The following is a 27,320-nucleotide window of genomic DNA, read 5'->3' on the forward strand; positions in this document are numbered from 1 at the left end:
GGACTAATGTGCATAATTTTAAGCCCAATGCTCATAAATAACTTTTTCTTGAAAGCTTTTTACTGTAGTATTTTGTTTTTTTGAGAATTTCATGTATATGTTCACTGTACATATCCAGCAACCCCCCCATTCTTCCCCTTAGCTCCTCCAAGCTCCCCCTTCAACTTCCCTACTGCTTCCCAACTTCCACCTCTTTTTTTTAAACCTATAACCTAGCAAGTGTAAATTCTGCTGCCCACATACTCACGGGTGTGGCGTCTTCTACTGGAGTAAAGTTGACATTCTAGGCACCACATCCTTAAAAGAACCTTGACTTTTTCTCCTTCAGAAACCATTAATTGTCAATAGATCCTCAGCTAGGGGTGGAGGCTCCTGAGCCCCGCCCCTCTCCATGCAGGAATGCTGACTGATTTGATATGGCAAAGGGTTTATGTAGCTGCTGAAAGAGCCCTTTCGTACAACATTCCTGTCGTGCCCAGAAGACACTGTTTCTGTCTGCTCCTCTGTGACTACTATACACAGCGAAGACACCAGTGGCAGAGTGACTCGCCCTGGGCCCACGTTACTATCTTTCCTTTACCGTCACTTCAGTTATTGGCATTGGAATTTGACTTAAGTGGTGGAGGAGCCAGTGACCAGGCAGTGAGGGTGGAGCATATGGTAGTTGGACCCTGTAATATCAACCCCTTAATAATTCTATATTTTGGTAAGATCCTCACATTGTTCAAATGTACATTGGATCTTGTTAATAAAATGTAAACCAAAGATAAGAGTGAGGGTTAGGGTTACATTGACTTACTTGATACAGCCTCACCTCTTCTCCCATAATTATTTCAATCTCTCATGTAAGAAAATAGCCTGTCTTCTTCATTTCCGCTTAAACACGATACTGTTCTCTGTGCAGCAGCTGAAACAAAAGAAAGTTGGCACTCTCTCCACTGAAGAAAATTACTGAGATGCATTTCTATCTACTTCCCTTTTGCCTAGTAAAGTGGTCAGTTGTTAGCGAAGCACCCTCTACTTCCATAAACAGCTCATTTATTAAATTAAAGAGTCACCTGACTTTCCCTACACTCCGCAGTGTATTTAGAAACCACAAGAAGGCCTAGTATGGGGAAACGCTGTCCTCTGGGCATTTTGTGGCTATTACCATCTTAAAAACACCAGAGCAATGGTGCTCATTCCATCAAAGACTGGGCCTGTTAATATCCCCTCATGGAAGTAGGAGTGAGAGGGTGGCTGGCCCTCAGCTCAACTCACAGCCACTCTCTCCTTCCTGCCCCACCTACTGCACCTAGTTCTGCCCAACGGCAAGTCATGTGGTTTGGGAGGTGCCAATATACTCAGGAGATGGACCCTGAAAAGGAAGATTTCATCTCCACAGCTTTGGGAGCTCATCACCTAGGTTCTGTGATATAACTGTTTTGGGGCTCACTCCTGCATCTGTAAGGAGGTCCAGTAAATGCAGGGATTCATCAAGCTGGACTCTGGTCCTCTAAGAGCAAATGCTCTTAACCACTGAGCTACCTCTCCAGCCTCTCATGATTTTGGATGATGTATTCTTGCTTTCATAAATAAGATGCTTTTTAAAAAAATTTTTTTTTTTTGGCCAGGCATGGTAACCCACACATTTAATCCCAACACTCAGGAGGCAGAGGCAGGTAGATCTCTGCGAATTAGAGGCCAACCTGGCCTACAAAGTGAGTCCGGGACAGCCAGGGCTACACAGAGAAACCCTGTCTCAAAATATGTAATTTTTTCCCAAAAACATTCACTTGAAAAAGTAACAAATTTTCATAGAAGCGGCACCACTGTGATCTGCGAGAGGACATACTTTCCATGCGCTTTTGTGCAAGCTTTGGAGCCAATAAAGTGCAAACATCTGGCTCATTGGATTTAAATTTTTCTTATATAAGCAACATAAATCGCACTATTAATTGCCCCAGCCCGCAGGGTCTTCACACAGAACCTGGGAAGGGGCGTGGGAGTGAAAGAAGGACAGGGGACATGAAGAAATGAGGGCAAGTCTGGATTCTGATCAAGCCCCGTTTATTGAAAATTCTTACAGGGTTTTATAGGCAAGCTTCAAGGGCAAGGGCAGGGTTGCTGTGGGAACCTAACGGCAGATATCCCACCATCTGTCCTTGGCAGGAAGAACTCCATGATTAGGGAGTGAGCTCTGAGGGAATTCAGCTATGGAAACAAGATAAGCAAGCGGCCACCCAGGACCCGGAGGAGCCCTCTACGTGTCAGGCAGCAGGTCCAGGTGGAGTGGCCTGGGCTGACCCCAGCCTGCTACGTGCCAGGCAGAGATATAGAAAATGGAGTCTACAGACAAGGTGGAATTGCCCAATGTTTTAAGCCAAGAGCCACGAAAGGCAGCTCCCCACAATTGATATTTAGGACCTTGGCTTTTAAAGATTACTATTGTTTAAGGCTGATGAAATCTAGAATTTTAGAATGACTTTTAATGCATTTTATGTGTTTCCTTTCTGTCCTCTTTTTTTTTTTTCCCCCAAGACATGGTTTCTCTGTGTAATAGCCCTGGCTGTTCTGGACTTGCTTTGTAGACCAGGATGGCCTTGAACTCACGGAGATCTGCCTGTTCTCTGTGAGCGTTCACTACCACACCTGGCCCTCTTTCTGTCCTAAATTGTTTTCAATTGAGTGTGTATATGTACATATGTGTGTGCACAAATTCTCAACCCAGGCTTTCTGTATTGGCAAAAATGAGTGCTTCCTTTGCCCCTAAATACAAGAACCCACAGTGGTTATCATGTACAATCTCATCAGTGGACTTGTAAATATTTTGGAACACCTTTTGGAGTTTCCCAAATCATCATGCAGATTGCTGCTTCTTGCAGTCCAGTAGTCATGTATCACATATTATATTTCAGCCATTTCTGTATGTTTGGGAACACACAGTGAGTCTAGGATTGCTTTATACCATCTCTTTCCTCTGATTGTCTCATTTATTATTGATTGTCTCACTTATTATCATTACACACCTTGGGTGCAGAAGGCTTCGGTGGTGTTTTCTGAAGGCTGGATCATCCCTGGCAGCTGAGGAGACCAGAGCTCTGTAAACACCCCAAACCGGCTTGGCTCTGTTTCCCTTTTCCTAGCATCAGGACCCTCAGAGCATCAGCTGAGTGCCTTGGGTTTTGTGTGTTCATTTGTGGTTTTGGGGCTGGTAAAGCAGGGCAATCTGCAGGATGGTATTTCTAGTGCTGGCATGCTTCCCGTGCACTGCTGACCCTGTGAGTTTGTGCTGTAGAATATGGTGGCCATCTGCGTTGTAACAGGGAATTCTTCAGTTTTACCCAGCAACGTCTCCACTGTCCTTCCTCTGGAGTCTATGGCAACAAAGTCACCTTAAGATGCTGTTATCTTTTTTTCTTTGTATGTGTGTGTGGGTGAGGACCAGGAGCATCTTCCTCAATTGCCTCTCCACATTCTTATTCTTATCGTATTAGTATTAGTTTTGATATAAATGTAAAACTCAAGGTCTTGCTGCTTTAGCTTCTGAGTAGCTGGGTTTACAAACTTCTGCTACAGGCTCAGATCAGAGATTTGCTTATATGTGAGGTTTGACAGCTCTCAGAGAGCCTGATTGGTATTGGTGGGTTTTTTTTCTATTCATAGAGGAAATATTAAGTCAACTAATATTAGATAACTCATGCAAAATCTCAGAATGGGAAATATGAACATAGATCCATTATTTATTTTTATTTTTTGTTTTGTTTTTATTTTGGAGTTAAGTTTTACGTCAATTTTGAATTTAAATCTTTTCTGAGCTCTGTGTGGTGGATACTGGCTTCAGGTCACAATTAAGCGGAGGCCTTATTTGAATAACCATATGCTCCAGCTATGTGAACTGTACCTAGGATCTGACTATTCTCATATGGACAGATGTTAGAATATTTTGAGTTCCTTTGTCCTTTCTATTCTTATGGGATGAAAATAGAAGAAAGAACTGTTATTGTTCCATCTCAGCACACTTTTTTGCTCTACTTTATTGTGTTCTTCATCAAAATCCCTTTTAAGACCCCAACACTAGGTAGGAGAGAAAGACGGTTAGAAGGGAAATGGTGTGTAGACCTTTTTACTGCTTCCTATTGATTAGGGGCTTTGGTTCCTAGAGGCAAGGCCAATCTTTGTCATCTGAATATGCAGCAGTCCAGCAAATGCAACAGCATGAATCAGTAACAGTGGGGGCAGCAGCAGTGTGCTTTCTTGGGGCTCTCCCATTTATCCACTTCGCAGAATCCCCAGAATTAAACTACCTGCAGCTTGCAAAAATCACACGCCTCCTAGAGCATAAGGCAATCATAGTTAATGGCTGTGTGCAAGTGGAATCAGCCCATATCCCACATCTGGGATTAAAACAAAAACATATTCACATAATACATCTGGGTTTTTTTTTTTAAAGAAACCAAAATTCTCACTACAATTCCATCAAATAACAGCAGTCATTGGTGCTTTAGTTTGGCATTGCAAATCAATTATTAAAATGACTGAAGTTGATTTTAGATGGGCTTTAGAGCTGATCTAATAATGAGATCTTTCATAGTGTTTGGATTGTTTTATAACTGGAATATAAAGTAGTGTTGCCTGTCTGAGGCCAATGAGCCTCCAGGTTGTGTTTTATTTTGAGAACTGGCAATTGGAGAAGAGAGCAAGCTAGCATCCTAAAGACAGTCATCCTTCTCATTTCCAGACAGCAGATTATTTGGGGTCAGGGCTGGGAAGAAAGCTTCCTTTCTGAGACTTACGATGTCTGGGTTGCTCTCTTTATCAGCCCTGCTCACTTTCTGCATTCTCTGAGTGGCTGGGCTCAGTTACTTGAAACCCAAGGTCTGGTTAGTGTCTTCTGCTACCAACGTTGTATTTCCCCATGGGCATGTAGGTACTCTGGGAAGCCAGACCACCTGGAACTTTCTCAGAGGCCCTGATGAAAGGACAAAGGTAGCTTTAGTTCTGTGTCCTTGTCCAGGCCAATCTAGGGATGGAGCCAGGGCCTCAGAGGAGTCAAAGTTCTGGGGACAGGACTCTCTTGGGCTGTGCTTATCTGTCCGGAGGCAGATGTGTCTGAGGTCTGGCATCTTCTCTTTGCCAACATGTTTAATTTAGCTCTCTGCTGACCTTGGCCATTCCTCCCCCCTGCAAATAGTGTATAGGATGCTGCACTTCTTAGTGAACTTGTAAGTCATCAGCTTATGCAAGACCCCCTAGCTTCAGCTAATGATTTTGTCTTCTTTATTTCTCATCCCTGCTTATCCCATGTGATACCTCCCTGGGACTCTTTATTCTTGTGGGCTCAGGTCAGGGTACACTATATATTGTCTGTCTGTCTGTCTGTCTGTCTGTCTGTCTGTCTCTCTCTCTTAACTAAAATAATAAGCCCAACCACTAACAGTGTGCACATTTTTACAATATGGAATACAAACATGCTTTTATGATGAAGAATTTAAAAATACTTCTATCTAACCATTCTGTCCTTTATCAGTTTTATGGAGGAAGAGTATTAGTCAAATGTAGGGCCTTAATCATCATGCATTCATTTACCTAACTTCATCTCACACATCTCTTTTGCCAGATTATACATTCTCTGTGATACATCCTAACATGAGTAAAATGTATGAAAACATCCTATCCTATTGTCTAGGAAGTCTAACACAAATAGAGCATAGAGAGTTACACAGCTGCTGGGTAGTTAATGAAGGAATAATTTTTTCCCCTCAAATCATAAAACTTGAATTATTTATTCTAAATAAAATAGATCATGGTAAGGCAGATATTTTAGAGTAAAGTGAGAGATATAAGTAATACTTGCTGAGCAGTTATGAGCCCTTGAGGTGAGAATAAGACCCCTAACCACAATTTTTGAGTCAAATTTGAAGCAAGCTTGATTTTTATTGGGACGTACCAGAGAGCTGGCCAATAACTGCCACTTAAGTCAGACTAGAGAGAGCAGCACTGAGCCTTTCTTAGGGCCCTTTTAAGGAGTAAAATCATAAGTAGTAGCAAAGCAGGTTTACAGAAGTGAGACAGTGGAGTAGAAGGAGTACATAAAAATCTCAAAAACAAAATCGAAAACAAACCAGCTATCACCAGGAAGACACTGTGACAAGGAAGGATTAGGATATTCTCAAAAACAAGTCAAGGTCATGGGTTAGGGAAGATCAGGTTCCAGGAAACAGATTCTTAAAAACGGAAACCAGCCCTTACAGTAAATGAGAACTTAAATTTTAACAACACAGCATAATGGCTCCTTCTTTCAAAAATGGAGTCAGGCAGGCTCTCAGTATCTAGTGTGGGTTGTACGTATGTAATCAGTAGACTTTACTTAGTGCCCTGTGATTTACATAACCTTCACACACCCTATTCACTAGTCACGCTCTCTTTTAAGAGGAACACGTTGAAGCAGAGAGTAGAGCGTGAAGTAAGTGAAGCCGCTGGACTTACACAGTCCGTGTGACACTCTGATGTCTCCTATGTATTGAGTTTGCTTTACAATAGCTTTTTTCCTGATGGCAGTAACAGCTGCATCTTCCTTTCTGGTCATCTTCTGCCATATAATTTTCAGTGCATTTGACCTAGGAGTACCAACTAGTTCTGTTCCTGAGCCCAGGTATATGACCCACACCTTGCTTACAATGAATTCACATTTTTTATGTGAGTTTTTAAATTATTATTAAAAGTAGATATTTTCCTTATATAATACATCCTTATTAGAATTTCCCCTCCCTCCTTTTCTCACAGTTTGTTCTTTCCTCCCTTCCCTTCCAGATCCATTCCATTTTTGTCTCTCATGAAAAAAGAGCAGGCTTCTGTGAAATAACAACCAAACATGACAAAATAAAATATAATGAGATAAAATAAAACCCATCACATTGAAGCTGGACAAGGTAACTCAACAGAAAGAAGGAGTCCCAAGAACAGGCACAAGAATCAGAGACCCACTTTTTTACGCACTCTGATGTCCCATAAAAATACTAAGCTGCAAGTTATAATAAACATACAGAGGACCGTGTGGAGATCTGAGTTAGTCCTGTGCTTGCTGCTCCAGTCGCTGTGAGTTCATATGAACTTTGCTTAGCTGATTCAGAGGGTCTTGTTCTCCTCCTGGGTGTCCCCCATCTCTGACTCTTACACACTTTCTGCCTCCTCTTCTGCTAGGTTCCCTGAGCTCTGAGGGGGAGGAATTTGATGAAGACAGCCCATTTAAATCTGTGTGTTCCGAGGATTCTCTCTCTGCATAATGTCTGGCAGCGTGTCTCTGTATTTGTTCCTGTCTGCTGCAGGAAGGAGCTTCTCTGTCAAATTAGACATTGCTTGGCTATTCCCACAAGTTCTGTGCCACCATTGCGCTAGCATATCTTGCAGGCAGGATAGATTTTAGGTCAAAGGATTTGTGGCTGGGTTGGTGTATATGGGTCTCTTTTTGAATGCCTGCACAGTACCTTTCCACACCAAAGACACTAGGACCTAGGGGTGAAGGTTCCACGTGGGCACCAGCCTGTCTTACCTGTGCTCAGTGAGTTGTGAGACTGTTGTCCTTGGCAACTGGGCCCTGCTGTCAGTTTGTAGAGAGTTTCCCACTGTCTTGGGGATTGAGTTCTTCGAGGATTGCCATGGGACTCCTTTGAGCATCAACTCAATTGGATGCAACCCAGTCCTGCTATTGGGAGCCTCCTTTGGTGACAAGAAATGGTCGGTTAGGACTCTGTCTCCCCCAGTAATAGGAGACTTCATTAGCATCACCCTTCATATATTTTAGGATGTTTCCGCTGCACGAGGTTTCCACATCATTCCTCAAATGCACCTTAATTCCATGTGTCCCCTCCCTTAACGCCATCTCCCCTCTTTTTTCCACCTGACTTTCCTGTCCCTGTCTGCAGTTCTAAAATGCATGTCTGACCATCATTATACAGACGGTGGCTAATTAAGACATCCTGTGAAATAAACAGAAAGGCCATGGTAACTGCTGCTCAGATTATAAGGCTGGTTTAGTGGAGTCCTTGTAAGACTTTCATAGGGTTTTCTAGGGAAAGGGCTTTTCTCTTTCCCCCCTTCATTTACATTAGAATTGATAGTCTATAAGCAGACAGGTACTGAGGTCTCAGTTTTCCACCCCTTGGCAAAGAAAGAGCCTGGAAAGAAAGAGCAACCTAGAGGAAGGGAAAGGCATGATAATATTTAGGAAACAGCTGAATAGGCATTTTGCAATGTGATAAAAATTTTTTTTATCTAGATAGATATTCATAATGTCTATTTATTCAGGCTAATATATTTGTATGGAACTGAGATGAAATTAAAAATTTAAAATATGTAATACATATGTCCTGTATATTACACTTGATCTTAGCCAAAAGGCCGAGAAGCGATTGTATGTCCTGTATAATATTAAAACATAAATTCTCCCTGACTTTTTAAATATTAGTCATTGGCTAAGTTAATTCATTTTGACACTCAAAAAGGAACTATTAAGTTAGCAATCAGATTTTTTTATGCCATCTATGGTGCTAAAAAGTCTTCCTGAGTACTGTATTTCTTTAGGATAATTTTTTAGTTTATTCTTTGAGAATTTCATATAAGCATACAATGTATTTTGATCATATTTACTTTCCATCCTCAATGCTTTCTAGGTCCCTCCTCTTTGCATTCCCCAACTTCATGCCATATTTATTTTATTTATGGTCTATTGTGTTCAATTAGTACCTCCCGTTATGCACAGGTGTGGGGCCATCCACTGGATCATGGTCAACCTACCAGGGGCTACACACCTAAAAAAACAACCTTGCCTTTCCTTTCTCAAGTAGCAATCAACTGCTAATAGCTCCTTAACTATGGATAGTGGGCATGGACCCCTCCCTTATTCACTATAGAATTATTTTGACTGACGTGATCTTGTGCATGGAATCATAGTTGCTGTGAGTTCAGGAGGTTCACCTCAGTTTTTCACAACCTTTGGTTGAACACCCATATCTTAAGATGGTAAACGCTATTGTTAAAGACAAAGTACATGGGAATACTGGCTCAGTTATAGATATGTTGAATGCTCCTTCTAACTTTGACAATTCTTTTTGTTTTCCAATTCTACAATATATATATAACTTAACTGCAGCCTAACTACTGATATGCACTTTCCATAGATTTGAATATTGTGATGATCTCTTCCCCCTTCTCTCTCTCTCTCTCTCTCTCTCTCTCTCTCTGTGTGTGTGTGTGTGTGTATGTGTGTGAAAACATGTAGAGGCCAAAGCATGAACTGTGAAGGTATACCATGTTGGTCCCAGAGACTACACTTAGAGCATCAGCGTTGGTGACCAGCACCTTTACCCATGAAACCATCTTGCTGACTCTTAATACTGAACATTTTATTTTGCACATAACCCTCAGCTTTTATACTCTTTGCCTCTTTAGATGTGCCCATGGGGTATGCTCATTGAAAACTCAACATGCATAAGCCAGCAAATTCAAATATCACTTGCTAATATCGTTCATATACAAAGGTAACTGGGGGTTAATGGTATCTGACTTCAGTTGACACCAACTGTTCTTCAGAGAGCATTCCTATGGAACAGAACATTGAAATTGAGTCCTTCTTGCTCTACAGAGCTCTGCCTGATTTGGTCAGTGTGAACAATGAAGGACACAAGTAAATGTCATTGGTTTACACACTCACTAGGAGCTGATGGAATTGTTGAGCAGAAGTCAGGTTTCTTGCTCAAGGTCTTGTATACTGACAACTTCCACATTTTTCTCCCCTACAATATCAAGAAGTGGGGGCAATCTTTAGATTAGTATGTCAGGTATGTAAATTTGAATGGATCAGGATTATGAAATCTCAAAGTTAGGGGATAAAAAAAAATGGTTGTGAATTTTATATGTTTCATGAGTTTGGAATTGTCTGTTTTTCTAGTTAGAGTCTTGTTGTGATAGAATACTTCTACTGAAAACAATTTAGGAGGAAGTATTTATCTGCATATACATCTGGGTCACAGCCCATCACTGAGGAAAGACAAAGCAGGAACTCAAGGTGGGAATCGTGAACAGAAACCATATAGGAATGTTGCTTATTGACTTGTTCACTTCCTTACTCAGCTGGCTAGCTTAAACAGCTGGGCCTTCTGCCTAGGGACTGTACCACCCATGGTAGGCTGGGCCCTCCCATATCAACAATGAGTCAAGATGGTCTCACACAGGCCACAAGCCAACATAACCTAAGCAATTCTTCAGTTGTGACAACTTCTTTCAGGTGATGTTAGGTTGTGTCAAGTTGACAAGAATTGGTCTATTTTTAAAGATAATATTGACTTCATATTATGCTCATTGTACTGAAGTATATCATATTTCAGATTTTGAATAAATAAACTTTTGGAGAAGCTACAGGGGAAGACCTTTCCAACTGTTGAATTCTAACCCAGACTTTTTTTAGATAAGAGTGTGTTTTACTGAATACATTTCACCACACCCTATTTTGCTTACTCTATTCTTTGTCTTAATTGTTGCTACAACTAAGTTGTTGATACAATATATCTCAATCATGTGCACCACTAGCTGCTTAGGACCCTCCCACCACCTTCATGTCCTCTTCCTTTTTTTTTTTTTTGTACAATTTACTGAGTCTAGTTAGTGCTGCCTGTAGATGCATAGGGTCATTCACAAGAGCCTGAGAATCCTACCTGTGGCCAGACCCCTAAGGAAAAGTGACTTTCTCTCCCCCAGTAGCCATCAATTGCCACTAACACTTTAGGTAGGGGTGGGGCCTCATGAGCCCCTCCCCCATCCATCGTGGAATATTGGCTGAACTGATCTTATAGCCTCTAGATTTCTAAAGGGGGGGGGGATTCTGTCTTTAGTTGGCAACCATTCTTGGATACTATCTTGGATGAACAGCTGAATATTCAGGGTAGCGGCTGTTTCCACATGCTGGCTGTTATGAATAATGCTGCAAACAACATGAGTGCTGGGACAGAAGCCTAGCAGAGCTGTCATTTAAGAGACCAGAGGGACTTCATCCAGCAACTGATGGGAGAAGATGCAGACAGAGTACCACAGCCAAACAATAGGAGAACATGGCTCACAGAATCAACTGACAGGGTCATGGGAACTCGAGAGATTAGGGAGCCTCTAGAGGTCAGTCCTAAGTCCTCAACACATATGTTATGTCTAAGTAGCTTGGTGTTCTTGTGGAAATTGCAACAGTGGGGCTGGGGGCTGTCTCTGACTCCTCTCTACTTGTAGAACTCTTTCCCTCCTACTGGGTTGCCTTTTCCAGCTGTGATGTGATGATGTGTGCCTGGTCTTATTGTAGCTTGTTATATAGTGTTTGGTTGATGTCCCTGGGAGGCCTGCTTTTCTCCTGAGGGGAGGCATTGAGGGCATCTGGGGGAAAGGGGAGGTGGGGCGTGGGGAGGCAGCAAGAGGGGAAGGAGAGGAAACTGCAGTTGAAACATATGAGAGAATTAAAAAAGAAGATTAAGTAGCCATTTCCTGGGCCCCCATTTCTACCTGCAATCCCAGAGGCTGGCAGCCAGCAGGGCCTACCAGCTCTGCCTGCAGTCCCAGAGGCCAATTCAAGTCAGGTTAGATCAAAGCATAAAGGCAGGTTTATCGGATGCAGCTCTTGGGAGGGTTCACTGGTCCCATGGAACAAGGCTACTGAAGTCTCCATGAAGGTAGGGAGACAGAGAGGAGGAAGAAAGAGAGAGAAAGATCATACCCTCGGGGAGAGAGAAAAAATGTAGAGAGAGCTAGGGAACCAAAGGGTCTCAATTATATAGGGAAACCCAGGCACTGGCCTGGAAAGTTCAGGGTAGAGGGCACTGTATACCAGCCATGTCCGGTAACAGGTGTGGACTGAGGAGTGCTCGAAGAACCCAGAGGCCAGGTCTGCTTTGGTATGTTAAATATGCACCTCAGCCAATTGTCCCTGGTTGGTTCATGTGATGTGGCAATCAGCAGAGGTGACAGCAATGTTCTAGCCCAAGTCCAAGGTCTGAGAACCAGGAAACAGTGCACATTGCAGGTTTCAGGCCATGTTCAAAGGAGAAACACAATGTCACAGCTGGGAGTTAGGCAGGAAAGGGAGAAGTGGGGACACATGCCTTACTCATTTAATGTTAGTCTTACAGAGAAGGAACCTCCAAGACACACACAGAATAGCATTTACTCAAACAGTTGGGCACCCTATGGTCCAGCCAAACTGCCATATATTTACTGTCACATCTACAAAAGTGGTAGAAGATATTTACAATATGGGTCAGGGATAGCCTAGCAGGTAAGGGCATTTACCAAGCTGGATGATCTGAGTTCAGTCCATGGGACCCACATGGTAGAAGAAACTCAGCTTCCACAGTTGTCTTCTGATCTCCACATACAGGTAGACAGACAGACAGACAGACAGACAGACAGACAGACAGACACACACACACACACACACACACACACACACACACACATCATGGCTCATGGCTCTTCCAAAATCTAATAAGCAAATGTGACAAATTAAAAAAAAAATCTACAATGTGTATAAACCAGAAATATGTTTAGGTGATATAAAAGTCTGTAAAGTACAGACAACTAACTAGAAAACCAGGGAGACCATCTCAGGAGTGAGCATCCAAACAGTCAATGACCATGGTTCCACAGGCGACTACGTGATGGCAAGGTGCTCAGCCTTCTTAGTAGTTTAGGGAATTTAAAATTAAAGCTCAACGTGTGAATGAGAGAAAGCCAATTAGAAACGTCACCTGGCGGATACTTGTCGGTTCTCGTTCCTTAGGATGTAAGTAACAAGAATGATGTGGATCTCTGGAGGACAGTATGTACAGAGAGGTTCTGGGCAGATTTTATTATTTCTATTTGTACTGTAATTTCCAATACTAAGGTCATTTTAAAAATAAAGATTAGTGGAATAGGCTAAGTGTGTGCTCAGATAAATGCCTGTCAAATTGAGTGTGTGTGTGTGTGTGTATGTGTGTGTGTGTGTGTGTGTGTGTGTGTGTGTGTGTGTGTACCACCTAGCAATCTTGGTGAGATGAATTCATGATTGATCCTGTAGCTCACAAGTAGAACCTGGCATTTTGCAGTCTAACAGGTGAGGCAATGAAGAATGCAGGCTGTGAAGAGTCCCCGCCCCTATCTAACTGGGGGTAACTGCAGACAGCTGAGTGTAGCCAGAGGTTTATAAATTCTGAAGGACGCCCATGGCCTGGCCTGTCTCCTGTTGGTTGGTTATCCCGAGCTGCTGTGCTTTGGAGTTCCACACAATGAAGTTTGCAGCAGTGCCAGGCGGGTTCTTCCTCCTTTGTCTGTTGTTTTGGACTGTTTCTGGACTTGGGCCAGGTATAAATAGGAAGTATCTTTGGAAGGAGACGTTGATTTAAGGAGACACTTTCCCCTTCCCTTGCTGATTGTAAAACAATGAGGGCTGGAGTTTCGAATTAAGTTTGGTTTAAAGGAAGCTAGTGTGTTGAGGCTGTGCTTAAGGCCTTTTGTTTTATTATGAACAACTTGGCGGGTCTTTAGGTTCAGTTTATATCGTTATCTGCCTCTTTTGAAAGGGTCACTTATTTTTCAAGTTTATTTTGTATGTGCCGGCCTTAGAGGCCAGAGGTCAGCTTTCCAATAGTCCGTTCCCCTATGCTTCAGAGGCGAGGACTCTGGTTGTCCCTGCCCCCCCGACTTTATGGTCAACCATCTGCCTCTACCTCCCACAATTTTTTCTTTAATGGAGTCAGGATATTGGGAATGGAGCTAGTAGTGGCCTGGCATTCACTAGCCCAGATGCTGGCCCAAAACATGCAATAGTCCTCTCAACTCTTTATCTCCGTTTCAACAGTTTCCTTTATAACTTGGGCTTATATAATTTGAGGAAGCCAAAAAAAGGGCTTCATCAGCAAGAGGGATGTGCCTGTGTGTATGAACTTGTGAAAGGAGCATGATCCAAAGAAAGGAAATTGCAGTTGAGTCATAATTGCTTCTTTTAACCACCAAGGCTCTGGAAACAGATAAACGCCAGCTCTCGTAACTTAAGTGGGTGCACTTCAGCTACTTACCTGAAATCATGCATCTGAGATTTTCCATGAGTGAACTGGTACTTGGGATTTAGAATATACTTTAAAATAAGATGCCGGTTGGGCTGGTAAGATGGCTCAGTAGGTTGAAGCGCTTGTTACTAACCCTGACGGCCTGTGTTCAGTCTCTGTGCGATCCACATGGTGGAAGGAAAGAGCGGACTCTTGCAGGCTGTCTTCCGACCTCCATGTGTAAAGGCGATAGATATGTGAGTGTCCCTTTCCTCATTAAAAAAAAAAAAAGTAACAGTAAAAGAAGAGGAGAGAAACAGTGACCTGAGAACATCCAAGTCTTGGTATTCCTGTGCAGGAGATGAGTGTCTCGGTTCGCGTTAGCCTGAAGCCCATTAGCTGTGTCTCATGGCCGTGAGAGAGTTTCTTTGCCTATGGCTTTTTTATTTTTCCCTGTACCTGCAGGGCGCTGAAGCCCTTCCACCTTTACTTGGCGCTCTAGCTCTCAGATGGGGAGGTTTTGCCGTCTGGGCAGCTTGGCAGTTTTCGTTGTGTTAGCTGGGCTGTGACTAGCACGTCTAAAGGCTGGTCACGGGCTTTACCAACCATTCCACTACGTACAGCCAATAACAAGGCCACCCCTAAGCATCCACAGCCAGCAAGCAACCAGGCCCCAGAGCAGCGGTTCTCAACCTTCCTAATGGTGCAGCTCTTTCATACAGTTCCTTATGGTGTAGTGACCTCCATCCATAAAATTGTTTTTGTTGCTACTTCATAACTGTGATTTTGCTCCTGTTATGAATTATAACGCATAGGTCCGTGTTTTCTGGTGGTCTTAGGGGACCACCATGAAAGGGTTGTTCAACCAAAGGGGTCACGACCCACAGGTTGAGAATGATTACCCTAGACGGTTTTTTTTTTTTTGCTTCTGCTTTGAAGTGCTTTGAAGCACAAGTTTTTCAAATCTCCTTTTAAAATTCTTTTTCAAAACTCTTGTTAGAAACTAGCTTGAACCACAGGGATGTTTCACACTGCCTTGGTTTCTGATGTCTTAAGGCAGTCATTTACTACTCTTTGTGTGTCTCAGGGTGAGTGACAAGTACCAACAAGTTCTCTGTAACAAACCTGATGCACCCATGACTACTTTTTCTCATGACCACACTTGGTATCTCTGGGCAGGATAGAGTTGTTGGTCCCAGTCTGGCTGGGTGTACATGAGTCTGCTTGATTGTTCTTGTAAAGTTCTTGTGCCAAAAGGTCCTTTTCCTACACCATTCCTCAAGATGGAAATAGTGTGGGGTGGTTGGGAACTAAATATTTTTGAGTCATATTAGATTAGCACTAAAGACATGTGAATTAAATAGGTTGAAAACTTATTTCCTGCTCCGATGGTATCACTGGTCTATTTTACTTTGGTAATTATGATTCCCTCCCCTCCCTCCCCAATCTTTCATGCGTGGTACACACAAAGGTTGCAATCCTTGCTCTAGAAAAGACCAACATTATGAAAATTAAATGAACAGCTGTGTACAATGGCTGCCTTCATCTCTTTTTTTTTCTACCTAACTTTTCAACTACTTTTGATATAGTCCTTGGTCATCTTGAAGCTCTTGGTACCCCTTGCATTAGATGTACTAAAATTAAAGTGTGGGAGATCTCAGGGTGTTCTGAATGTGTGTGTAAGGTGATTAAACAGGGCAGAAACGCCCAGGTGATGCTGACGTTATCCATCCACAGGCCTGACTTTGACTAGCAAGGCCCTGAGTAAATCACTAATATCGCTAAAAGAAAGTAGATGACCTGTGTGAGCAGCAAATAATTTACTCCTGGTGTTCTAATTTCTATTCTTCACTCTAAAATGTGGCCCTTCAGTGGGCAGGGGAGAAACCGTGTAGTTTCCAGCAGTGCTCGAGCTGAGCAGTCGGGCATCTCTCTGGGCTTTGATCTGACTGTGCTAGTGCCAGACCTGATGGGCTTTGAGACTTAATGTGTTAGGTGTGCCATTTTCATCCCAGAAAAGAACAGATTACCTTTCTTACCCAGGATCTCTTTGCACTCAGTAGAAGGGCTACAGTGTGCTGACCCTGCAGCTGCTTCATAGACAATAGAACTCTACGCAATGCAGAGAGAAAAGCAAGCGTGGGGAAGGATGCTTTTTTTCCCTCTCCCTAAGAATGACAGCTAGCCTGCCCACGAGTGGTTTATTTCCTAAGGTAGATGTGTCTGTCATCAAGTTACCAGTCACAGCTCCTTGGGCTGGAGAAAAAGAGAAATGGACAATTCTTCTTCCTGGTTTGACCTGGCCATAAGGACTGTATTGTAATAACTTTGTTAACAAGCAAAGGATTATTGTGTGGGTTTCAGTCTGGCTTCAAAAAAAATCTCAACTCTAAAGTCAGAACTGTGGGGCCACCCGTGTCCATCAAGTTCTTCATAAGGCAATTTGGGCTATTTATTTATTTATTTATTTTTTCCAGCAGATATATATTTCCCACCCTTGCTAAATAAGTGGTACTTTATTCATTTACTCATCTACTCACTTATTTTTAGCGGTGACTTCAATGTGTTCTGATGACTGGCTGGTGGTGAGAATGAAAAAGAAACCGTTTGATAATGACACGGAAGTGAGAGCTGATGACATACGCCTGGGGGACAACTGCTCTGCAACCAGGGTGCTGAGCTTCAACTACGAGTTTTCTTACCCTGTTGCTTCCTGTGAGATCAGTAAACTTGTAAGTGGTTCGGTGATTTTTTCTTTTACTCTGAATATTTTGTGGACACACAGTCTCATAATCCCTTCCTTTCTGCCCTTTCCCCCTTGATCCTGTGGGCTCTGAATCTGTGGCTTTGCTGTGCTAGGCAAGTCTCCTATCCACTGAACCTTCTTGTCAGCACCAGGATTTTTTTTTTTTTAATTAAAAACTTTCAGAACAATTCTAACTCACATGATTGTTTCTGGAAGAGGGTCTGGTCCTTACGCATATGATGATAAAGTTTACCCTTTGCTTGTTAACAAAGTTATTACAATACAGTCCTTATGGCCAGGTCAAAACAGGAAGAAGAATTGTCCATTTCTCTTTTTCTCCAGCTCAAGGAGCTGTGACTGGTAACTCGATGACAGACACATCTACCTTAGAAAATAAACCACTCATGGGCAGGCTAGCTGTCGTTCTTAGGGAGAGAAAGAAAGAAGCATCCTCCCCCATGCTTGCTTTTCTCTCTGCATTGCCAGCTTTGGCTTAGCATCTTCTCAACTTACTCACCCCATGTCCTGTCACATTTGTGAATTTTGGACAGTGTAAATAGAAATGGGGACCTAATTTGGAAAGAGAAAAACATACCTTAAAGTGTTCAGAGTCTGGGGCTTGAGAGATGGCTCAGTGGTTAAGAATCTCCCAGAGGACAAAGGTTTGATTCGCAGCATTCACATAGTGGCTCACAGCTGTCTGTAACTTCAGTCAGAGAGGGTCTGGCACTGTCTGGCCCTTTTCTGACCTCCAAGGACGCTGTACAGCCATGTAAGTAATGCACACATATTAATACATTATACATGTGAATAATAAACAATATAGTATACAGAATAATATGTAGATAACAAAGATGAAAAGGCTTCCAATGCTGTCTTTTATTTTCCTGTTTGGTTGTGGAGGCAGAGGCAAAGGAAGTTAAAGACACATACAAAAAAAAAAGGAGAATAAAATGTTTTTCATCTTTCATTTCTGTAAAATTAAACGTTCATATTTTTCTAGAAGTGACATAATGTATTCATGTTACTAAAACTCACAAACAATCTCATGTCTAATCATTTCAGACATTCCAGGGAAATGATGTTTTCATCTTATCTGAGGTCAGATATAGACCGGTGTTGGATCTTACCCATAAATTCCAGGTGGTTTGCTTTGTGAAGAGGTAAGTATGGGTAGACAATTAGCATTCCTACATTTATATGTTGATGGGTAGATGTTTTGGGGACAGGTATATCTACTAACATGCCACAGTGGATGCATCTGGCACAGCTATGGTTGCTAAAGCATCTGGCTGTTAGAAAAAAATTGCAAGTGTGAAAAACTGATAGGACTTTATAGGGAAACCCCATATCACCTAGATTCTTATCATTTTTAAAAAAGTTAAAAATTACACTGTGTGTGCATGTGTTCACATGTGTGTGTACGTGTGTGTATGGGGGTGTACTTATACTACAACATGTATGTAGAGGTCAGGGGACAACTTGTAAGAGTCCCTTTCCTAGTTAAACTCAGGTGGTCCGGTTCGGTGGCAAGCACTACTCACTGAGCCATCTCACTGGCCCATTTTTAAACTTATTATACACATGGATCCCTATCATCTCAAACTGAGAGCACGAGTGTATATCCCTGTAAGTGTTGTTATGTGCATACAATTAATTGGGAACACAGTATTTATTTGCAGGAGTTTTACATACAGTCAAATCTGTAAATACACGATTATAAGTATTTATCGAATCAGTTCTGTGTTCCAAATTCTCATTCCAGTTCCACTGCTGTCCTTGCTCTTTGTGTCTGTATCACGATGTCTACACTACTCTTTGGCTACCGTGTGACTTAGCAACGCCACTTTCAGTCACTCACAATGTTTCCCCCACAGACTGTCACCATAACCTCATGTTTCCCGATGTGTGGAAAAGGTCAGACTGGGAAAGTTCTGTGCCCTTCAAGCTTTAAGTTACCTCTGTACCATCCTGTCCAACACAGTAACCTGGAGTGTCACATGTAGCATTTATCATTACACAAAACTAAAATTCTGTTCTTTAGTTAAAAAAAAAAAACCCTTAAACCCCAGGTGCTCAGTAGCAGCATGTCTGTCTGTTTACAATGAAGATTTAGGATATGGCCTTTGTCATAGGATGTTCTATTTAGTACTGCTTATGAGACTACACATGATTTAGATGGATGGTAGCCAATGTTTCATCTCAAACATTTAAGGTCCTCTTGATATGCCTCTGAACTTTAAATGGCATTCCTTCGCAGTCTTGTATTTTATAACATATTTATTCTAATTATGCATATACATGTATGTCTCAGTGAATGTACCCACACTTTGTGTACAGGTGCTTGTGCAGCTGGAAGTGTCGGACTCCTTAGAGCTGGAGTTATAGGTAGTTGTGAGCCATCCAGTGTGGGTGCTGGGACTCAAACGTGGCCTCTTTGCAAGTGCAGTATATGGCCTTAACTGATGGGCCATTTCTCTAGCCCCCAGTCCCATATGTTTTTGGTGACAGATGACTTTAAGCTGTATGATAATCCTAGAGATGAAGACAAACACCAGGTGATTTGAAGACATGGTTTGTAGGACTATAGCACATTTGAGCGTTTCTGATGCTCCAGCTACTGTGGCGACAGCCAGCCTTCAATCACCACATATGATTTTAATTCTGAAGAGCATGTCCTGTAAGCGTTCCTTTCAGTGAAGTTGTAGGCATTGCACAGCCCAACAGATGGAAACCTTAAGCACATCAAAGCCAGGATTCGGCTGGCTCCCAGGTGCTAGGTTCTATCACGGTTTCTGAAATCATTGGCAATCTGTTCTTTCTGGTCTTCTATAAACGAAGCCTGAAACTTCAGCCTCCCCCTGCTCAGGCTGGAGGCGGGTGTCTGGCTTTCCAAGGAGGAACAGGCATGCTTCTGTAGTCATGCAAAACATTTTCAAGCAAGTATGACATATTTCCTGGAACAGTGTCAGAAATGTGCTCAGTCCCTTTAGCCTGAGAACTGTTTTCCCAGCCTCCTCTCGGCCCCAGCGGCTGCAGTAACAGCTGCTGCATATGTCCTGTATTTTGTTTCTCTCTCATATGATTAATCCAGGGTTAGCTCTTGCTTGTAAACTTCAGTTGCAGAGCAGTTACAGGCAATGGAGTGTAGAAAAAGGCTGTCTTCCATTCATATGCAGAGAAGAAGCAACATGGAAAAGATGCTGTAACTCTTAAAGTAGAATTTGGTGGGTTGGGTTGGTGGGATGTCACTTCTTTTTTAAATACTTTAATCAGACAGCTCTCCTTCCTAGCGAGCTGACTTTGGTGGTAACCTTATTTTCTATACGGGTGGAAGTCTATTTTCAATGTCAACTCTTCCCCCCCTCCATCCCCACCCCCACCATCATAGCCTTTTAGTTCTAGATAAAATATTTGTTGTGTCCAATAATGTTTGAAACCCTTACTCTTGGATTCTAGAGTCAATTCTGGATCAATATCATTTGGATAAGTATTGACTTAAGATTCTATTATAAACTCTATTCATATTCATTAAGATAACTTCCTTTTCTCTCCAATCATATTTTTGAAGTCGTACACTAACTGTTGTCCTTTCTGATCAGTTGTCCAGGAAACCCACTACTCCAAGGCCTGGGAAGGTATCCCAGCTCTGAGGTGGGGCAGTGTCCCAAGGGAAGGGCATCCTGATGGCATAGAGCCCGGGAACCACACAGCTCTGGGGTGGGACAGTGTCCCAAGGGTATCCTGAGACACAGGAGCTCAGGAATCACATGGCTCTAAGAGAAGGCCTACTTAGCAGAGATGTTGCAGCTCCCAGGGGAGCGTTACCCCAACTCCTGATGAACTTAAGAGCCTGAGCGCCACTCCTTTGCTTCTTCCCTTCTGGGCTTCTTGGCTCCTTCTGATGGGAGAGCCACACGAGGCAGCAAATCTCTTAAAAGAGATTTATTGGAGGGACAAGTCCAGGAGTGGCTGCCTCTGCTCCCAGGTGAAGACAACAGAGAACTGGACAAACACAGCCTTTATATAAGAGTTTGTTTGTTTGGGGGGCAGAGCTTTCTAGGGCAAAGATTTCTGGAGTAAGGATTGGTGGGATTTCAAATCCTGAGACTGAGGAAAGCTTAGGGATCGGTGGGTTTTTGTTCAGTCTTTTCATCTAAAATTAGAATAAATCTGGGAGGGGTCCCACTGAGTGGCTGGTGATAACATAAGACAAGGCTGGAATGTGCAGTTTGACAGGCGTGGGGGAGGGGCCTATTAACTCGTGCCCTAAGGGGTTTACACAGCCTTGAACTCTAAACTCAACAACTTTCCTTAACTAAACTGAATTTACACTAAGGGGTCAGATTTCTAGTTCTGGTCCCTGGCTGGCAGTATCAGACCATGTAAAGCTCCCTGCCTCAGAGGAATGGCTAGTTTATACACTGTTGCGGCAAACAGACTCCACCAGAGCTCACAGACTAGCTCCCTCCAGAGTTCCCTGTCAGCAGCAGCCGTTACTGAGGCCCCAGGTGCTGCCTTTTTCTCTGTAGCTTCAGCATCTCGGTTTCTCCAGGTGTCTGAGCTCAGGCCCTAGGGCCCTGGAAATTTAACCTCAGTTGCTCCTGAGGTGATGCTGTCAGGAGGTGTAGAGAGGCCAGCAGCACGGCCTGAAGATCCGAGCACCTCTTTCAGGGACCACAGGGTGTGGCACCAGGGGAGCTGAAAAGGGGGTACCCAGGGAAAAATGTAGGGGGAGCCCAGATGCAAAACTTGAAGAGGCTGGGCCTGGCTGCTGGCGTTCCTCAGCAGGGGCCTGGACACTTTCCTGCAAAGGATACAAAGTTTACAAGTATGCAAAGTAAACAAAGGGAGGCTGGAAGGGAAAGCTTTCTCTGCTATGAGCTAACATAATCTCAGAAATAAATATTTTTTTTCTTTCCTTTTAGGCCTAAATTATCCTCAGTGGATCCTTTTAGAATAAATGGGTATAATGTGAATTCCTTTGGTACGGCACTCAAATAATAGGACAATAACCATCAGTTTCCTTGAAAGGTAAACTGTGTGAACCTAATTTTACCAGTGCTCATAAGGCAAGAGGGATTTGTCATTTCATGGTTAATGATAATTTGTTAATTAAAATATCACTGAAGGAACTGTGTAAATCCCTACTTGAATTCTGTGTGTTCAGCATGCTTGCATTTTATAACAGATGTAGGCTTGGCCACTGGTTTCAGTCACAGACAGTACTTTGCTTAAATTTACATAAACATGAATAGTTTGCACCCTGTCAGGTTCCTTATATTTTTATCACAAGCAGTGAATTGTTGCCAATAGGGCCTGTGACACAGAAAATAGCTTTCATAGACAACCAGCACTAGGTCTCTGATTTCTTAACATCTACAGAAAAGCATTTCAGAATATGCATATATGAATTGGGAATAAAAGAAATAGATCAGCCAAGTTTAAACATTTTGAAGAATTTGTTACTTTTCAGTGATTCCCTCCTCCCAGGAAATAGTTGCCAATAAGTATCTTAGCAGAGTTTTTTTTTCTTCTTCTTCCTGAGTTTACTTTAAAAGTGTGGCACAAAACTTGTACATAGACCATGGCTTTGATGGTGGCATTTCATAAGCACATGAGCTTTGTTTTAGAAATATGACAGTCTTGTTAAGTAGGAGTAGATGACATAAATACGTGATGCCCATGTCCTCAGAAAACATTGATTTAGGGAAAATTCAGGTGACAACAACTTTAAATGACCCACTTAAATATTTGCATATTTGGTACCCTTGGGTAATGTCATGGATGATATTTAAGGGCAGAGATTTGATTCTTCCCACTGAGGGTTCTGGAGAAGGTGTTGGGTAAGCTGTCTATGCAAGTGATCTTAACTGCTTTCCTTTTAACCCGCAGGACCAAATGCCTGTGAAACTTAATATCCCCGAGTCAAGATACCCCATTGTTCCCTGAGGTACAGAAGCAAGTGGTTTTGGTTTCAGCCACAGTGTTGTTTTGTCTGTTTCAAGACCAGCAGTTTCATTTGTTAACCTGTTTAAATGCCTTCCGGGATTTGGGACCCTATAGCTCTGTAATGTCAGGTTTAGATGTTTTATGGCGTTAACTCTAAGGGCACTCGTCACCAAGTTTGAAGGACCAATTTCTAATGTAGCTGTTACTGGACGAGAGCTGGCTTGTAAATGAGGGTGCTGCACGATGCCTTCTTCCCCCACATTAAAGTATGAAACACTCAAAGAGTATGATTATCTCAGCTTGGATTTGGGCTTGAAAGGCGCGTTCTGCCCCACGTGTGAGCTTAAATGACCTAGTATAGCCTTACCGTGAAATTTTATGCTTTTGAGTACACGTTAAGAGTGCTGGGTCAAACTCATTCTAACTGGCCCAAGTCACGTGAAAATGAGTACAACTGATAAATTGAAAAGAAGCCACACTGGCTGTTAGCCTCAGAGTTCAGCCCGGACTTGCCCCAGAATCCTCCAACACAGCAAATGGGTCTAAGTAACTGCCAGTGGGATGCCCCAGAATCCTCCGACACAGCAAATGGGTCTAAGTAACTGCCAGTGGGATGCCCCAGAATCCTCCGACACAGCAAATGGGTCTAAGTAACTGCCAGTGGGATGCCCCAGAATCCTCCGACACAGCAAATGGGTCTAAGTAACTGCCAGTGGGATGCCCCAGAATCCTCCGACACAGCAAATGGGTCTAAGTAACTGCCAGAGGGATGCCCCAGAATCCTCTGACACAGCAAATGGGTCTAAGTAACTGCCAGAGGGATGCCCCAGAATCCTCTGACACAGCAAATGGGTCTAAGTAACTGCCAGTGGGATGCCCTCTACAGGTTCCATGCAGGCTTGGGGATAACTGAAAACGGAATTCAAGTTACTTTTCTATTTCTGTGTAGAAATACCATGGCCAGAGCAACTTATGAAAGAAAGCATTTAATTTTTTTTTTTCGGGAGGGATGAGGGTCATGGATGTAGGGTGTAGTTGTGCACCCATGACCTTCATGGAGGGGAGCATGGCAGCAGGTAGGCGGGCATGACACTGAGTAGTACCTGAGAGCTTACATCTGACCCACAAGCACGAAACAGAAAGATAACGGGAATGGGGTGGACCTCTGCAACCTCAAAGCTCACGTCCCAGGGACACGCCTCTTCCAACAAGGCCACACCTCCCAATCCTTCCCAAACAGTTCCACCAACTGGGGACCAAGCATTCAGACAAGAGGCTACGGGAGGTCATTCTCATGCAAACCACCGTAGTCAGTAAACCCAAATCAGTACATGTGAATGCTCACTTTTTTTTTCTTTGGGACCGGGTCTCACCATGTAATTCTGGCTGTCTTGGAATTCCCTCTGAAGACTAGCCTGGGTTTGGAACTCACAGAGGCCCTCCTTCCTCTGTCTGTTGAGTGCCGGCATTGATGGCACAGGCTAGCACGCCTGGCAAGTGCTTAGTTATTTTTTTAAAATATTTATTATACTTGTTAAGTTCTTTATGGTATTTTGATAAACTTGACTTTATGTCATTTGAAACTGAATGGTGTCTTTGTTTCAAATACAGGTGCTTTATTGGTGCTTGCTTTTAATGGAAATAAACACCATTTAGTATGCTGCAACTCAGGATATATTATTGGTGTATTTTCTCTATTAAACTGTAGTAGTTTTATTTTCTAAGTGTAGGCAGTTACCTATGCTGATGTGAAATAGCCCTATATGGATGTTTTTCTATTCTACCATGTCAACCCATCACAGCCAGCAAGCGTAAATCTCCACAGATCAGAGGAAATGCCAAAAGGCCTGGGAGCGGTAACCAAGGGACTCCAAGCATTTGAGCTCGAGTGGTACAAACTAAGCACTTCTCATTTTTATTATTAAAGCAAGGAAAACATGAGATGACATTTGCAGACTGCTTAAGCAAAATGCAAGTACAATGGGGGTGGATATGGTGGATATTATGTCTTACCATCTTGTCATGTGAAAAGAGCCACAGATATTCCTCCAGGCCTTTCATCCTCCCACAGAGATGATGTGCTCATGCCAGGGCATTGCCTTCATGCCCTCGTGCTTATGGGCATCCACTCATTGTAGTCCATGCAGGGTTTTCCCCCATAGTACCCCACGGGAGGAAGATTCTGCAATCTGCACTGTCCCAAGTTCACAGCGTTCTTGCATGGGCTCCCATATATTAAACTCTCTTCAGTCAAACCTTAATTAGGACAATTCATGAGTTTCCTGTTGGCAAATCCAGAAACCGAGTCTCAGTGTCAACAGCAGTCAGTGCCAGACACAATTGATTCTTTCCCATGGAAAGACATAAGAATTTCCCCACTTCATTAACACACCACCCTTCCTCAGTGACTGCAGTCTTCAGGACATCCATCCTGGTTGAAGCCTCTCTCTGTATTCTGGGGTTGAGGCTTAAGTTGCATTTCCAGCTTAGGCTCTACCTCCCAGCCTGTACCATAAAATACACATTTTGTACAGTTTCTTGTGTAAAGCCATTAGGTTATTGAGTAGAAGTCAACATGTGTACAATGTTCAGAGCTCGCCACTGAGAGCATCTTTGTGCATTGGTCTCCGTGCAGCCTCAGTGCCTTCTGCATAATTTTTCTTTGGCCATTCACAGCATTCAGAAGGTTGCACTTGAGGTCTAACAGTATAAAATAAGTACCTTTTACTGCCTCAGGCCTTAAGTGAAACCAGCTTTCTCTCTTTACAGCAAGAAGGCATAAATGAAGAATACAAAGATGGCCTCAGTCAGTGTGAGATGCTGTCCAGAGGCACTCTACAGGCAGTGGTGTGGGCACACATCTGTACATGCAGCAACATGAAAAATATAGCATTCAGTTTTAGTGTGTGACTCCCTGCCCCCGCTCCAGACTTTCAAGGCCACATATCTACTTTATTTGCCTAAACAAAGCAGGCATGGTGGTGCACACCTGCAATCCCAGCACCTGGGAGGTGGAAACAGGAGAGCCAGGAGCTCAGGGTCAGCCACAGATACACCATACGCTCAAGGCCGGCTTGGGATACACGAGTCCTGGTTTCAAAAAACCCAAACAATGATTAAATAAGACTTAAACATTTTACATCTGCTTTCTCTCTTCAGTTTTCTTTGTAGTTATAATCAGATTTCATCACTAACAGCAATTAAAACTAGAATGTGAAGAATGGGTTTTGTTTTTTTTTTTTTTAATACATTTTTATTAATTTATACATATTACATCTCAGTTGTTAGCCCATCCCATGTATCCTCCCATCCCTCCCTTCCTCCCACTTCCCCCCCCTACTCCCCTCCCCTATGTCTGTGTCTGAGGGGGATCTCCTCCCCCTGAATATGCTCATACGGTATCAAGTCTCTCCTTGGTGACCTATTATCTTTCCTCTGAGTGCCACCAGGCATCTCCATCCAAGGGACATGATCAAATATGGGGCACCAGAGTTTGTGTGAGAGTTAGATCTTCTTCTCCACTCAACAGTGGAGAATGTCCATCGGCTAGTCCGGGTAGGGGTTCAAGGTTTTTACTGCCTATTTTTTCCTTGGCTGTTGCCACAGTTTGCGGAGGACCCCAGGGCCCAGACTCGCCTGTAGTTTTCCAGGACCCACTGGATCCTTCCATTTCCTCTTTCTCCCAGGCTTCTCACACCTAAAGTTTCAATAGGATGTCCTCCCCTCTTACCCATTATTCTGGTAGGTACAGTTTTTCATGGGGACGTACACCTTGGGCTAGTGTCTCGATATAAGTGAGTATATACCATTTAGCTCTTTTTGCTTCTGTGTGAACTCACTCATTATGACAATTTCTAGTTCAATCCATTTGTCCACAAATTTTGGAAATTCCTTGTTTTTAATAGCTGAGTAGTATTCCATAGTGTAAATGTACCACAGTTTCTTTATCCATTCTTCTGTTGAGGGACACGTAGGTTGTTTCCAAGTTCTGGCTATTATGAATAAGGCAGCTATGGGCTGAGAAGCTTCTGTAAGGCTGGTGACACTGTCAAGAGAACAAAGCGACAGCCTACAGACTGGGAAAAGATCATCACCGACTCTTCATCTGACAAAGGTCTAATATCCAAAATATATAAAGAACTTAAGAAATTAAACACCACCAAACCAAATAACCCAATAGAGAAATGGGGCGCAGAGCTAAACAGAGAATTCTCAACAGAGGAATATCAAATGGCTGAGAAACACTTAAAGAAATGCTCGACCTCCTTAGTCATCAGAGAAATGCAAATCAAAACGACACTGAGATTCCATCTTACACCCATCAGAATGGCTAAGAGCAATAACTCAACTGACACCTCATGCTGGCGAGGGTGTGGAGAAAGAGGAACACTCCTGCATTGCTGGTGGGAATGCAAACTAGTACAACCACTTTGGAAAGCTATCTGGTGCTTTCTCAGAAAAATGGGAATAGGGCTTCCTCAAGACCCAGCTATTCCACTCCTTGGAATATACCCAGAGGATGTACTACCACACAAGAATGGGTTTTGTTTATTCCTGGGCTTTGTGTATAGTCCTTGGGCCAT

The 27,320-nt window shown here is 42.9% G+C and overlaps 1 protein-coding gene across 2 annotated transcripts; it reads left to right on the forward strand.

The window, feature by feature from the left end:
• Positions 1-13,231: 13,231 nt before the first annotated feature.
• Positions 13,232-23,019, forward strand: OOSP4B (oocyte secreted protein family member 4B). Of its 2 annotated transcripts, none has more exons than XM_084771809.1 (5): positions 13,232-13,302; positions 16,590-16,771; positions 17,851-17,948; positions 21,714-21,819; positions 22,681-23,019. In XM_084771809.1, the coding sequence occupies exons 1-4, from the start codon at positions 13,281-13,283 to the stop codon at positions 21,787-21,789; spliced, it is 378 nt and encodes a 125-aa protein (XP_084627935.1). In that variant the 5' UTR covers positions 13,232-13,280; the 3' UTR covers positions 21,790-21,819; positions 22,681-23,019. The 2 variants fall into 2 exon arrangements, with proteins under 2 accessions (XP_084627935.1, XP_084627934.1); XM_084771808.1 differs by having other exon boundaries at positions 13,233-13,356.
• The last annotated feature ends 4,301 nt before the right edge of the window (positions 23,020-27,320 follow it).

This window comes from Acomys minous (genome assembly GCF_964271855.1).
Source record: "Acomys minous genome assembly, chromosome: 2".
Taxonomy (NCBI): Eukaryota; Metazoa; Chordata; class Mammalia; order Rodentia; family Muridae; genus Acomys; species Acomys minous.